Source organism: Grus americana, chromosome 17 (assembly GCF_028858705.1).
Source record: "Grus americana isolate bGruAme1 chromosome 17, bGruAme1.mat, whole genome shotgun sequence".
NCBI classification, from domain to species: domain Eukaryota; kingdom Metazoa; phylum Chordata; class Aves; order Gruiformes; family Gruidae; genus Grus; species Grus americana.
Genome location: NC_072868.1, coordinates 6,488,489 through 6,502,229, shown reverse-complemented (window position 1 = coordinate 6,502,229; position 13,741 = coordinate 6,488,489). Strand labels below are relative to the sequence as shown.

The window sequence follows — 13,741 nt, the reverse complement described above, 5'->3', positions numbered from 1 at the left end:
TGTGCTGAAAAAGTGCATAACAAACTTAGGGAACACTTTTAAGCTTATCTTTTTGTAGGATCTCGATCTCCTATTGCTCAGTACGCCTCGCCCAGCTGTACCAGTCCTTACTATTCTCTGCTAAAAGAGATCCTCGATTGTATAAGCAGGAACCTGCCCAAAAGCTAGGTGAAAGGTGAGCAGCGCGGGCAGGCTGCAAACTGTTCACATCCTCCGCGCAGGCACCGAGCTGCAGAGCGGGTACCATGCCCCGCTACTGCCCCACCAAACCGTGCCCCCCAGGCACCGCTGCAAGGGGACAAGAGCACACAGGCGGGGCGGGGGGGGGGGGGCTTCGGGAGGGCTCTCGCCCACAGCTTTTTGGGAATAAAACCCATGCCAAAGGCTCTGCTCTCCCCCCCCCCCCCGGCTTTGCTTTCTGCTCCTCACGCCCAGGATCGCCGCCCCCCCCCCCCCCCCGCCACCCCCACTCCACGGAAAAGCTCCCCCGGAGGCCGCCAACCCCTGCGGCAGTGCTCGGCGCTGCGCACAGCATCGCGGCTCAGCCCCGCGGGGCCGGGCTCGGGCTCACCCTCACCCCCCTCCTCCTCTCCCTTTCCGCAGGGGCGGAGGCGCCCACCGAGCCCCTCACTCACCCGTGCCGGCCGCGGAGCCGCTCCCCACCGCGCTACTGGGTCAGGTACGGCGGTACGCGGGGCTGCGCGGAGCGGGGCGCGGAGCTGCGTGGGGCGCGGAGCTGCGTGGGGCGCGGAGCGGTGCGGTGCTGCGCGGAGCGGGGCGCGGCGGCGGCAGCGCTGGAGGCGGCGGGGCCCCGCGCGGCATTTAACGGGGCGGGGGGAGCGGGGGGGCGGGCACGGTCGCCGCGCCCCGGCCCGGCCCCGGGGCAGCGCTGGGAGGGGGGAAGGGGGTGTGTGTCCTGCCGCCCGCCCCGGCGTGGGGGTGCCCGCGGGGGGTCCCACCTTCCCCCCGTCCCGCGGGTCGTGTCCGTGCAGGTGCCCACGGGCAAGCGGGAGCTGCGCGCAGGTGGAAACGGCGAGGGCCAGAGGTGTGCGGCGGCATCGAGCTGTGCACACCCGCGATTATTCACAGCCCTTGCCTGCGAGGAACTTAGCGGCCAGGGAGAGGCTTTCTTTTTTTTCCCTTTTTAATTTTTTTTTTCTTCTCTTTCATCTTCCCACGCTGTGGGAGTGCAGCTGGGAACCCCATAAACTTGGAAAGCAGTGGAAAAAGGAGAGTCCAAGCTTAACATCCATTTGAGCTACAGTGACCTGGGAGTTTAGGCACCTCTGCAGGTTGTGGCTGCAGTCAGTGTAGGGAGGTGGGTTTGAACCAGGGAGCTGCAGACCAGAGCCCTGAGGGCTGTAGAGCCTCGGGTCCAGCTTCCAGCGAGAAGGTCAACTGATGTGCCTGACTGCAGCGATGGAGATCATCAGCAGAGGCTTCTTAGACACCTTGGAACAGACCTTCCCAGCCCTCCACCTCCTCTCAGCACTTGCATCGGTGTAGTGGTGGTAGGAACCACCTTTAGTGCTTTACAGGACTGTGATTTAGTGCTTTAACAGCACTTTCCTTCCTCTTTGCACTAACAGAAGCAGCTACATGAGGAACAGAGAAGGGAGACTACAGTAAATCACCCCCATTATCTGAATTTTCTAACAGACGAGCCCATACTGTGTTTATCAAACTCAGGCAGTTTGAGGGTGTTGGTGCTGGGGCAGTCGTGGGGCAGCCGGGACTATGCCTGGGGTGACCACCCCGGCTGGCCCCCTGTCCCCCGCAGAGCTCACTGCCACAGGGTTTTTGTGCTTCCTGTTCTCGGCTGGTGTTTGCCGTTGGTGTGGTTGATGAATCCCCCAAGTCCAGAAAAGGCTGAATTTCACTTGTGTGTGCAGCGAGGAAAATATAGGATTTATAAATACCTATGCATATACAAGGGCTTGTGGGTTGGGTTGGTCTGGATTAAAGGAGGTATTGAAAAATGAGGGAAGCCAGAAACTGCAGGCTTCTCATTTCTGTGATTTCTAATGGCTTTTCCTTTTGCATAAACATTGCATTGACTCCATACTCAAGAGCACTGCAGGCATTTTCTCCCCTGCTCTGTACAAAATATAACCCAGACCTCTAAAATGGATATTTTTTATTAGGACGTTTGGTTTCCCCAAGCCCAGGAAAGAACAATTGCCCTCTGTGGCAGCAAGTCCCCATCAAGCTGCTGAGCAGCCGTCTTCTGAGCAAGGCAAACAGGAAAAGCAGCAAATTAAATCTCTGCATTTGAATTCAGTGTTACCTGCACTTCAGGACAGTGTTACCATGAGTTAAAGTTCTTGTATAAAGAGCTGATTTGAAGACCCAGTTCCTAAACAATAGCTGATGGGGGTCATATTTTGGTGTCCTGAATTGGGCACTTTCATTCCCAGAGGACTGAAAAAATATGATCCCTTCCTCTGCAGACTGAGCTGGTGAATGTTGGTGAACTGGAAAGTGGCAGTGCAGAAGGTGCTTTGCTTCTCCTGCTGCCCATAAAGTGCTTTTTCTGCTCCTGCAGTCACCCAGGGGTGCACACACAGGGTGTTGTGGGAACTCCCTGCCCAATCTGCCCTTGCAGAGCCGAAGGTGATGTGGGGACCAGGATACATCCCACGCCATGAGCGTGGCTGTCTCAGCAGGGATGTGCAACCCAGCTGCAGGGAAAGGCTGAGCTGAACCCTTGGTTGGGTTCTCCCATGTTTGTGACACAGGCAGCAGCTGTGCCTGCGGCAGGGCCGTCACCCAGGGTGGCAGCCCGAGCGGGAAGGCAGGATGCACCGAGCTGCGGTGCTCTGCGGTGGGAGGTAGCTGGCGATGCACAGCCCTGTCCGACGCACCGGGACCGAGGAAGGAGAAAACGTATTTCTCGGCTGGAGGCAGGACAAAGTGCTGAGCGATGCCCCCACGCTCACTGCTGGGAAGGAGAGGGCTAATTTTCAGGTGTCGTGTTAAACATCAGCTCCTCTAAAATCAGCAATATGACTGCAGGGTCTGACCCTACCGAGGTGTCTCAGCGCCTGCCTGGCTTCCCTGCGTGCCCACATAAAACAGCCCTTCACAAGATGGTCCAGCTGTGTGTCTCCTGTGCAAATCACACAGGACAGGCGCTCCTTCTCCTTTTCTGCTTTGTTTCCCATGGACACAGCAACACCGCCAGCGCTTGCAAATACCCACGGGCGCCCTGGGTCTCTCCCACCTCCAACGCCAGGGCAGAGCCACCCCAGAGATGCACCTCACAGCACGCTCGCACCCTCTCCTGGGGCACATCCTGACCTAAAGCAAGGGAAAAGCCTCGGTGGTAAGCAGTGCCAGGCTGAGCAGGGAGAGGGAAAAGCTTACAAAAATCGGCATAGGAGAAAGGTTGTGGCTCCCCCCTTGCTCACCCCCCTGCTTCCACATAATGCCTAACTGTGTGCGAGAGCAGTCGAGTCCCAGCTGAGACCTCAGGCTCTGAAAAGGCGGCTTTTAGCGTGAGCTCTAAGAGCCCGGCCCGTGCGGTGCTGCTAACATGACACTGAACTAACACTGCACTACAATCAAAGCATTTTAATAATTTAATATAATAAATGTCAGGAGGAGTGAATAATTCCCTGTAACCCTGAGGAGGCTGTAGGTGCCAGAAAGAGCCGAGTGGGTAGATTGAGCCGCTTTAGCAATAGCCCTTTGACTCTCTAAAGGTAAATTTAAACCAGATGATGGATGCTGGGTGGTCGCCTCTGTGGGCAGAATGGTGAGCACTGTTCAGAAGTGCGTCACTGAAACAATTTAGCCCCAAAATTTGGAAGGCGATGGCTGCAGAGAACAGACAAAGAAAAAAAACCCAACAAGTTTCTAGATAGTCATCCCTCCAGCTAGACATCAAATCTGAAAAACTACGGTCTGTTTACCTGCCCTTGGCATGCACGTTCCCACTTTAAGCAGTAACCAGCATGTGGATAATTATTCCAGAAGGCTCTTTAATAAGCTCCGGGCAGTAACCCACGTGCCTCTGGTATTACGTACGGATGGCAGGGAGCAGCGATACCTGCACAAGCCTGGCCCTGCCCCGAGCCGGTGCCGCAGGAGGCTCCGTGGAGCAGGCGTTGCTGCTGGCCACGCTGTCAGCACACGTCTTAATCCACAGGTTTTGGCAGTTTGCTCCTGAACACTCCCTGCCGCTGCCTGGCCACGGTACCAGGCTGTTCCTTACTCTACCAATGGGTTAATGGGAGAGGCTCCATAGGGATCGGCGCTTCCCAGGCAGACCGTGAGCTATACAGATGGGTGCTGGTGAGCGCATCAGTGCTGGTGAGTGACACTAACAGGGATGGAGCATGTCTTCTTGCAGCTGAGACACGAGCAAGGACCCAAAGCTACATTCCTTATTTTGCACTGAATACTGAACGGTGAGATTCGTAAGAAAAAAATTCACGCACCAAGCCTGGTTCTCCCCTGCTCAGTGCCCATTGTCTCTGACAAACTAAGGGCAAAATGCTACTGAACGGAGCCAGCAGGTTTTAATACTCATTTTTCACTGTGTTGTATTAATGTGAAAGAATAGGCAAGGTCAGGCCAATGGACAGCCCCTTGCATATTTATCCTGAGGTGGTAGTTCTGTGAAGAAAAAAAAAAAGAGACTTTTGCAGAGAGATTCCCAAATGGTGCTTTTAGATGAAGGGAAAAATGGCAAAGGCAAGTCAAAGATGAAATCACACTATTGCTTGGCAGCAGAGGAGTGAGACAGCAGCATATTGCCTATATGGAAAAAGATTAATTAACTTTCTTAGAGGATCTCTTTGGCTGTGCAAAGATATAAACCATTCAGTAGATAGAAAGGCTGGAGTGAAGCTTTCCAGCAAGACCAAGTAACCCACTTTGGAATGGGCACTGGTGGGAAACTGGTTGATAAAGCTCAACTTGAGCATGCTGGAGCGAGAATCTCCCAGCTCTGCGATGGAGGGTTGGATCCAGCCGCAGCGCGGGAGCCACTAATGGCGATCCAAGGGTCTGTCTGGCAAAGGAGCTCCTTCTGCCTTGCCGTGAGTGCCGGCCGGAGCTGAGCCCAGAGCCGTGTGCTGGCAGCAGCGCTGGGGCTGCCGCGCGGAGAGGAGCTCGGTTGCAACGCGTGCTCTGCAAGCCGTGCTCTGCAGTCAGGAATGGGCTTGTCGTGGCCATAAAACGCTCATTTCCCAGACGCAGAGCGGCAGCTAATGCTGTGGGTGACACTGGCACCGGCTGTAAATCTGATTTTGGCAGAGCTCTGTTGATTTATGCTTGCTAGTGATCCAGCTAACATGTCTAGCATAAAGAATTGAGAACAAGGAGGGCAGGAGATTATATTGCCCATCTAATAACTGAGCAGAGCGGTGACAGGAAAATCTGTGGAGTGCAAAGCGTCAGGTCTCTGTGGGACTACCCAGAGGAGATGCTGGGTAAATATTTGCTTGTCTTTATCTTCCACATACAAATGAGAGCATCAGCTCCATCTACAGTGTGGGAAAGCTGGAAGTGAAGGGATATACATTTAAAGTGAATTGTAACACAGGTCCTAGAATCTGCAAAGGGCACAGCCTTTTTAAAATACACATGTTGCACTGGGAAGAACAGAATTGGCAGGTGACCTCTTCTAAAAGGCTGCTTGGGATGACTGCTCACTCCTTCTCTCCCTGGGACCTTGCTCTGGCCTCTGAGCCCAGTGAGACCTCACCATAGCCTGCCTTGGGGTGCTTGGCAGGACCAGATTTACCTCTCTTCACACATCTGATCATTTATGCTCTCAATTATTCTCCATTTCTAGCCCATTTAAGAGGAAGAGAGACTGTTTTTTTTAGTGGGGATGCTCCACTGCATACCTCTTGCAAGATTTTCCCTGGGTGGCCATGGCTGGTGCCCCCCATCCTCAGCGCTTGTCCTCCAAGCAATCCCCCAGTGCTGCCCGCAGTCCCCAGCCGCTTTCTCCTGGTGACTCAGCAATGTGTTTGCAGCTGTGGTTGGGGCTTCACAGCCTTCTCTGGCCACTGCTGTTTCTCTCTGTCTCCGATGAGAGGCCATTGCTGTTGTGGAGAGGTCATGAGTGACCCCCAGCAGCCTTGGGAGGGTCAAGAGCCAGAGCCAGAAGCCAGTTTCCATACAGCATTCTCTCTCCTGAGGATGCTGGATCTGGTTTGGGTTTGATGCTCATCCAGGTGGGTCCAAAAACATCCCCTGGGCACACAGAAACACAGAGCCGTTGTCCAAATACCAGCAGGTACGAACACCCCTTTGCAGCAAGGCAAGCGAGCTCAGCGCACGGAAGAAGCAAGCTCAGGCTTAAATCAAGACCTTTTCATAACCAGACAGGCTGGGTCTCCTTGGAAGGAACAATTTCTTGAGTGTGCCCAGCTGCCATGTCCCCAACATCAGCAGATGTGCTGAGGACACACTCCCTCTGGTCTGGTTTCCTTTTATCCAGCTGAGGGTACTCGGGGGGGTTGAGGGGCTTTCAGTAGGGCAGGAGCTGATGGTCTTCAGATGTGCAGTCTCACATCATCTGAAAGCAAGTCAGCGCCACAGGAGGTCTCCCCAGTAGACACCCTATATCCCTCCCCCCTCTCATTCCCCGGTTCTTGCACACGTGTCCCAGGTGGCAGAGCATGGCACCTCGGGCTTGGACCCACCTCATCTCTCTCTAGCCAGCTAACGCCCAACCTACTAAGTTAGCAGAGTTAAATGCCGGGTGCATGGGTACTCCTAGTTAATAGAGCAGAAAGAATCAGCAAAACCACCCACTTCTTAGGTCTTGGAGAAGAATGCAGCTATTTTCACCCAACAGCCCTTGCAGAAGCCAACGAGCAGCTCCTCCTTGCATGACAGCTCCCCAGCTGCATGCACAGCTCAGCAGCATCGTTTCCCAAATCACCAAAAAGCCATACGGCAACAAACCCATCAGGCAGAAAAACAAATTAATAATCAGTTAGAACACTGCTACCATCGTGTGGGACTGGAAGTCTTAGAAAAGCGTGTTTCAGAGCTATAAACATAGTGCCCTGCGTGCGTTTGATTGAAAACTGATGAAGCAGTTATTCAGTTATCCAAACTTTATATTTTTCAATGCCAGCCCTGGTGCTGCAGCAGCTGAGATGCTCTCTGAGCTCCAGTGCTTTCCGATGGGAAAGCCTTTCCACCTTCCCCACCCCATCAGGCTGGACACGGAGGGAGGTCCCATCTCCCTGCTCGGTGTAGGCCTGGCAGGGCAAGGCGAGGAGCCCAGTTCTGGTCTGACAGTGCTGAGGGACCTCTGTCTTGTAGATCCAATCCATACCAAGCCAACCTGCTTCGAGACGGCGTGCGGAGGTACCTGCAGCTGCCGGCAGACCAGACGGTACTGATACTGCACGCCAAAGTCGCACAGAAGTCATATGGCAATGAAAAAAGGTAGGAGATCACTCCAGCTTCTCCAATAGCCACTTCCAAACCCAGCTACCTAAAGCTCGATTTCAGCCTTGCTAGATTTCTCTGATCTAAGCTGGTGAAGCCAATGATTTAACATATCCCCTCTGCATCCGCTCATGACCTCTTTGCATCCAAACCCATCATTTAGTCTTCATGACCTGATTAACACAGGAAAGATGTTAACCCCCACCTGCATCCATCCCAGACAGACATTCCTAGTGGTTAGGTTCCCCCTGTGAAGTGCTGGAGATCAGAAAGATGAGGTAAAAGAAGGAAAGGTACTATTCAAATCTTACTCCCAAGGAATGAAGTTACAAAGGTGAAGAAGAGGAAAGGTTAGTGCTTTAAGTGCTCTGGAAATCTTGCCTTAAAATCTGAACAGCCACAGCAGGGACTGGGGCGTTTCCATCAAAGCCCACGGTCTCCAAAAAGCTGCTATTTTTGAAAAATCTTTCCCGCACTGCAAAAACACCTTGGGGTTCTGGCTTAAATCTCCAAAATTGCCACTCCTGGGCAGTGACGTCAGACTGTGGCACTGTAATATAATTAATCCTGCATTAATCCTTGTGATATAAATAATCCTCTGTTATTACTGAGTGTGAAGTAGTTATGAGGTGACGAGCTCTACCCCTAAGGCATAACCCACCCAGACCCCAGCGACCCCAGGAGACAGCTCTTGGCTGGGCTGGCTGTGCCTACAAAGTCCTCATCACATCCCACCTCCTGCCAGGGGCTGCTGGTCCACAGGTAAAGGTTTAATTTCAGAATGGGGTCTCCCAGCCGCGATGGAAGCCCTCCGTAGCGCTGAGCTTTCAGAACAGCCTCCTCCCCCTGCTCCAGACACCATGCAAGGTCTGGAGAGGGAGAGAAAACCAGCACAGAGGTCCCAGCTTAAAGTTTAAAGGTGCTGGTGCCATTTTCCTTTATGGTGGCAGTTAGGGGCTTGTGCTGTAGATGACTTGTTTAAATAAACCCGTACCCAGGACTTTAGGGCTCCGGAATATCCAACCCCCTGCACCGGTGTTTTCTCTGCTGGTGCTTTACCCAGTATCAATAGAGGATGAATTTGCACCATTCACACAAGTGCAAAGACAGTGGAAACCCAAATAAAACACAGGAAAATAGGTTTCCAAAACCCTGGCTATAGATTTATTTGCATTGGGCTCCAAATCTGGCTGTGAATGCAAACTCTGTTCCCGACCTGCAGAAACTCCCACATGGCAGGCGGGCAGAGGCAGGGGGCCCGATCCCCCCTTGGCTCCAGGCAGGAGGGGGCCAAGGCGCCCCATCCTCCCTCCCGGGGCCGTCCCACAGCCGATGGGCTCGGGGCCACCAGCGGGACCGGTAGATGTGGCAGCCACCCGGACGCTGTGGCTGGAGGCAGCCGGTGCAGGGCAGAGAGGCTGAGGCAGCTGCTTCAGCAGAGCCCAATTCCTCTGGCCAGCCCTCGCCGTGCCCCCCAGCCGGGGGGTCCCCAGCCCCCCGCTGAGCACCACGTACCTCCCAGGGTGCAGGGTTGCTCCCGGCGCTGGCAAGACCTGGGTGAAGGTCTCTGCTCTCAGCGCAGCCATCCCGTCAACCCCGAGCACCTTTCTTGGATGCTGAAGTGCAGTAAGAGAATGCCCTCTTGTCTCCGCAGGTTTTTCTGCCCCCCACCTTGTGTTTACCTGAGCGGGCCAGGATGGAAGTTAAAACAAGAGCAGATAAAAGGTAAGCGCTGGGCAGCAGCTCTGGACCTCCCCTCCCTCCCTTCCCATGCCACGGAGAGCTGCCCTCCGCCTCCACAAAGGGGAGAGTGACCCAGTTTATTTTTTCTTTGCCCCCCAAACTCCTCTTTCCCCCTCGAGGCTGAGCTCTCTGCAGTCCAGACCCGGGCAGAGCTGAAGCCTGGGCCAACCCACTGTGCCAGGAGGAGCCGAGCCCACGCCGGTGCCTGCGCGGGGGGGCTGGAGGGTGCTTCTCCCTGTCTCTTCCAGCCAGGGACCTGGGAGAGGCGGGTTTTCAGGTGTGCGGGTACATGGGGCTGGACAGCATGGGCAGCAGCCTGATGGAGACCCAGAAGCTCAGTTTCGAGGAGCAACCAGATGCGAAGGTAAAGCCTGGTGCTCGCCGGGGCTGTGCGGTGGCACCCCATGGGGACCCTGTTCGTGCGTGGGCTGGGCTGTCACTGGTGTCACCCCATGCCCTGGGATGTCACATCATCTCCTTCCTCGGGATGTCGTGGTCCTTCATTCCCTGCTCCTGCTCTGCCGCCCTGTTGTGGAATGGGTGGGAGCCCAAGCAGCTGGGCAAGTTCCCCTGCCTCGCAAAGAGCCCCGTCTTTCTTTGGCACCATCGTTTCAGGTCCGCAGCCCCATGGCAGGTGAGCTGCCAGAAATTGCACAGCCCCCTCAGCCCCGGTACGTCGTCCCGATGAGCAGCACTGCCACTTATCGCAGAATGAAAGCCCAGTCTTTCATTTGCAGATAAACAGCTAAAAAACCCACCGATCGATCCCAAAGTTCAAGAGCTTCAGCAGAGATCTGGCATCTTTTGATAGGGGGAAAAAAGAAATGAAAAAGAAAAAAAAAAAGCATTATCTGTGGTCCCCAAAGAGCTCGGGGTCTGATTCGGGCCAAAAACCTTACAAAAAGAGCTTTTGTTTGCAGTGCTTGTATTGCTGCTAAGGCATGGCGTATTGGCCAGGATGACGGGGAAACCATAAACCCAGGGCGATTTCTCATGTTATGTGGGATAAATCACACATGAACATTCATTTCCATGAGGAATTCTCTGCCCCCAGTGTAAATAAAGCCTCTGCTGATCCGCAGCTCTTCATTCCACCTGTAATAACATCTCTGGTCGTTTCCCCCTTTAAATGAACCCGGGGCTCTTTGAAAGGGCGCTATTATGTCCTTGTGGGGTGGTGAGGAGGGTAAGGAGGGCGAGGAAGGCTGTTGGGGCTGGGCTGGAGCTGCCAGCAGCCCCTCTGTGCCCTTGGCAGGGTTTCGGCTGTGCCAAGGCGCTGTACATCTCGGATGCAGACAAGCGCAAGCATTTCCGCCTGGTCCTGAAGCTCTTCTTCAGCAACGGGCAGGAGATCGGCACCTTCCACAGCAAGCTGATCAAGGTCATCTCCAAGCCCTCGCAGAAGAAGCAGTCACTGAAGAACACGGACCGTGCGTACGGGGATGGCTCTGTGGGGAGGAAAGCGGGTGTGAGCCCAGGGTGGGATGCTCTCCGAGCCCTCACAGCTTGGCTCCAGAGTGGTCCAGGCTGGACACAAAGCCCATGGACACCCCCAAAAGAGGATGTATCTGGGCATATTGATGTCTCTTCCCTGAAGGGTTCACCCACCACGATGCATGATGCCAGTGCGCTCCCCACCTTTGAAGAGCCCAGCTGGGCTGGCACTCACCTGCAGAGAAAGGCAGCCAGGGGCCAGGCTGGTTACACGAGTAACCAGGACTTGTCCTCCCTTGCCTTGACAAAGCCATAGTTCAAGCCACACACGGACCTGGCAAACCCTAACCCAGCCACCTCTCCCCACAGTCTGCATCTCCTCAGGCTCCAAAGTCTCCCTCTTCAACCGCCTGCGCTCCCAGACCGTCAGCACCCGCTACCTCTCTGTCGAGGGGGGAGCCTTCATCGCCAGCGCCAGGCAGTGGGCTGCCTTCACCCTCCACCTGGGTAAGGAGCCCCACGGGGCTGCTGACAGTGGCCGTGCCCAGGGCTGCCTGCCTCCAGCCCCGGCTCCCCCCTCCTGCAAAGCCAGTTCTTGGGGGTGAAAGGGGTGGGAAATAGCCTGGGGGTAGGATATGGGAACCTGGCACAGGTCTTACCTCTGCTCGGTGTTCCTCGTGTGTCTCTGGAGCCGATGGCCATTTCCCACTGGCTTTGAGGGTCTGCATCGTGCCCTGGGGGCACACGGGCTGTGACCAGGGCTGCAAGAGCTTTATTGGTCTGGAGGTTCACAAATCCAAGCAATTAACTTGCCTGGAAGAGGCCAGAGCCCAGCAGCATCCCTGCCCACACTGCCTCTGGCGGTGTCCCTGCAAGGTACCGCATCCCAATCCTGCTCTCCCACGCTGGGCTCCTAGGGAGCAGTGGTCTCTCCAAGCAGTGAGCACCTACGGAGCAGAGAAAGCAGTAAAAAAGTACTGGGAGCACGGCCAAACCTGCGCATAGCAAGGCAGCCCAGGTTAACCTGCTCCCCGGCTGCTCGGGGCAGTGACTCTGCCTCTCTCCTTCCCGGCAAGCTGATGAGCGCTGCACCCGGAGCGAGTTCCCTCTGCGGGAAGGGTATATCCGCTATGGCTCCGTGGTCCAGCTGGTCTGCACGGCCACCGGCATCACCCTGCCTCCCCTGGTAAGCTTCCGTCCCTGCGGATGTCGGGCACATGGACCTGGCCTCTCCCTGGCTCTGAGGGTGCCATCCCTGCGGTGCTGCTGCTGCCCACAGATCATCCGGAAGGTGACGAAGCAGTACGCCATGCTGGACGTGGATGAGCCCATCTCCCAGCTCCACAAATGCGCCTTCCAGTTCCAGGGCAGCGACCGCATGTACCTGTGTCTCTCCACAGAGAAAGTGATCCAGTTCCAGGTACAGCAGTGCGCAGGGGCTGAGGACCCCTGGGGTGCTCCCCATCCTCTCTCCAAGCTCCTCTGCATTGCTGCTGGCTGGGCAACATGTCACTGGGAGGGGTCTTCCAGCAAAGGGAGGTTGTGTTCAAATTAAGGTCAGAATTGCTGCAAAGCCATCTGCCTCCAGCTTGCCTGCTTTGGTGGGAACATTGTCACCGAGGTCTTTGCAAAGGCGTTATGATCCCTGTTTCCCAGCGAGGGAAGCAGAGGCACCGAGTCACTTGCTGGAACTGAGACACCTGGAGCAGAAGCCAGGCGTCCTGGCCCCAGTCCCCTGACGTGTGTTTGGAGCTGTGACACTCTCCGCAGGCATCTCCCTGCCCGAAGGAAGCCAACCGGGAGCTGCTGAATGACGGTTCCTGCTGGACCATCATCGGCACTGAGACGGTGGAGTACACCTTCAGCGAGAGCCTGGCCTGCGTCCGCGAGCCTGTCAGCCCCGTGCCACTCATCGCTGCCCTGCAGGTAGGCACAGCGCCGGCCACCCCTGCCTCTCCATCACCTGCCTCCATCATGGCTCCTGCTGCTGAGCCCTTGTACCTGCGCTTGGCATCTCACAGTTTTGGGATGCTGTGGGAATGCCTGGGTCTGGACTGGTGCAATGGGGACAGGATGCGCGGCAGAGCATCCTGCAGGAGAAGGAGTCTGCCATGCCCTCTGCCCATCACAGCTCACGGGTGGTGGGGACGTGGCCATGCTGGAGGTGCAGGGGGAGTATTTCCACGCACACCTCAAGGTCTGGTTCGGAGATGTGGAAGCAGAGACGATGTACAGGTAAGGTGGCCGAGGGGGCACGGCAGCAGGCAGGGAACGGCAGCTGGCTTTGGGCTGCACTGGGCAGCTCTGGGAAGGATGTGGCTGCCAGCCTCGGGGACAGGCCACTGGCACTGCCCGTTCTGCAGGACCAAGTGTGAACATTGCAAGGAGTGGCAGGGATGAGTCTGGCTGGTGCCTGCTGGCTCTGGATGCAGCCTGGGGATCGCGGTGGGTAGGGGACACAGGGACCTCAGGGCGCTGCAAACGAGCAAGCAGCCCCGGCAGAGGGGAATGAAATACCAGGGAGCAGAGGGGAAACCGGCCAGAGGCTTCACCCTTAGCTCCAGGCTGGAGGAGACATGCCAGCACTGCACGCTCGTGCAGCAGAGTCCTCCTGGGTTAATGCATGTTTTCCTCTCCTGCGCTGTTCCCAGGAGCCCCAAGTCCCTCATGTGCGTCGTCCCAGATGTCTCTGCCTTCGGCAGTGACTGGAGGTGGCTGCGATACCCCATCACGGTCCCGCTCTTGCTGATCAGGGATGATGGCCTCATCTACTCCAGTTCATTCACGTTCACCTACACCCCGGAGCAGAGCTTCATCCCAGGGCAGCAGGTCCTCTCAGATGTCCCCCAGGACTCAGACAAATTACTTGACAGCATCCATCAGGAGTTCACCAGGACCAACTTCCACCTCTTCATGCAGAGCTAGCAAGCTGGGCGGGCAGAGGCTTGGCCTCGCCGCCAGCCCTGGGGAAGGGGAGCAGCCCTGAGCCCTGCCGGGGTTCCCCATCCAGGGAAGGATGTCAGGGTCCTCCCCACGCATCAAACGCCCACCACGTTACTGTGATTTGCTGACTTGTCTCTTCTTCCTGGCAGCACCTCACCCTGCTGAGGTCTCACGTGAGAGTGTCAATAAATCAGGCTTG

General features: G+C 55.9%; 2 protein-coding genes across 3 annotated transcripts in view; one reads left to right on the top strand and one right to left on the bottom strand.

The window, feature by feature from the left end:
- The window catches only part of MATN4 (matrilin 4), a 17,508-nt gene extending 16,727 nt beyond the window's left edge, over positions 1-781 (bottom strand). Inside the window, exon 1 of the mRNA XM_054845840.1 lies at positions 636-781. The gene's annotated coding sequence lies outside the window, so the exon portion shown is untranslated. The remainder of the gene's footprint in view (positions 1-635) is intronic.
- The window catches only part of RBPJL (recombination signal binding protein for immunoglobulin kappa J region like), a 20,626-nt gene extending 6,885 nt beyond the window's left edge, over positions 1-13,741 (top strand). Inside the window, exons 2-12 of one of the 2 annotated variants that reach the window (XM_054845841.1) lie at positions 604-679; positions 7,294-7,419; positions 9,077-9,147; positions 9,414-9,529; positions 10,421-10,595; positions 10,969-11,106; positions 11,676-11,785; positions 11,879-12,019; positions 12,370-12,525; positions 12,731-12,834; positions 13,251-13,741. In XM_054845841.1, coding sequence (XP_054701816.1) covers positions 604-679; positions 7,294-7,419; positions 9,077-9,147; positions 9,414-9,529; positions 10,421-10,595; positions 10,969-11,106; positions 11,676-11,785; positions 11,879-12,019; positions 12,370-12,525; positions 12,731-12,834; positions 13,251-13,524 — 1,487 coding nt within the window. In that variant the 3' untranslated portion in view covers positions 13,525-13,741. The remainder of the gene's footprint in view (positions 1-603; positions 680-7,293; positions 7,420-9,076; positions 9,148-9,413; positions 9,530-10,420; positions 10,596-10,968; positions 11,107-11,675; positions 11,786-11,878; positions 12,020-12,369; positions 12,526-12,730; positions 12,835-13,250) is intronic. The other variant, XM_054845842.1, reaches the window with a different exon arrangement.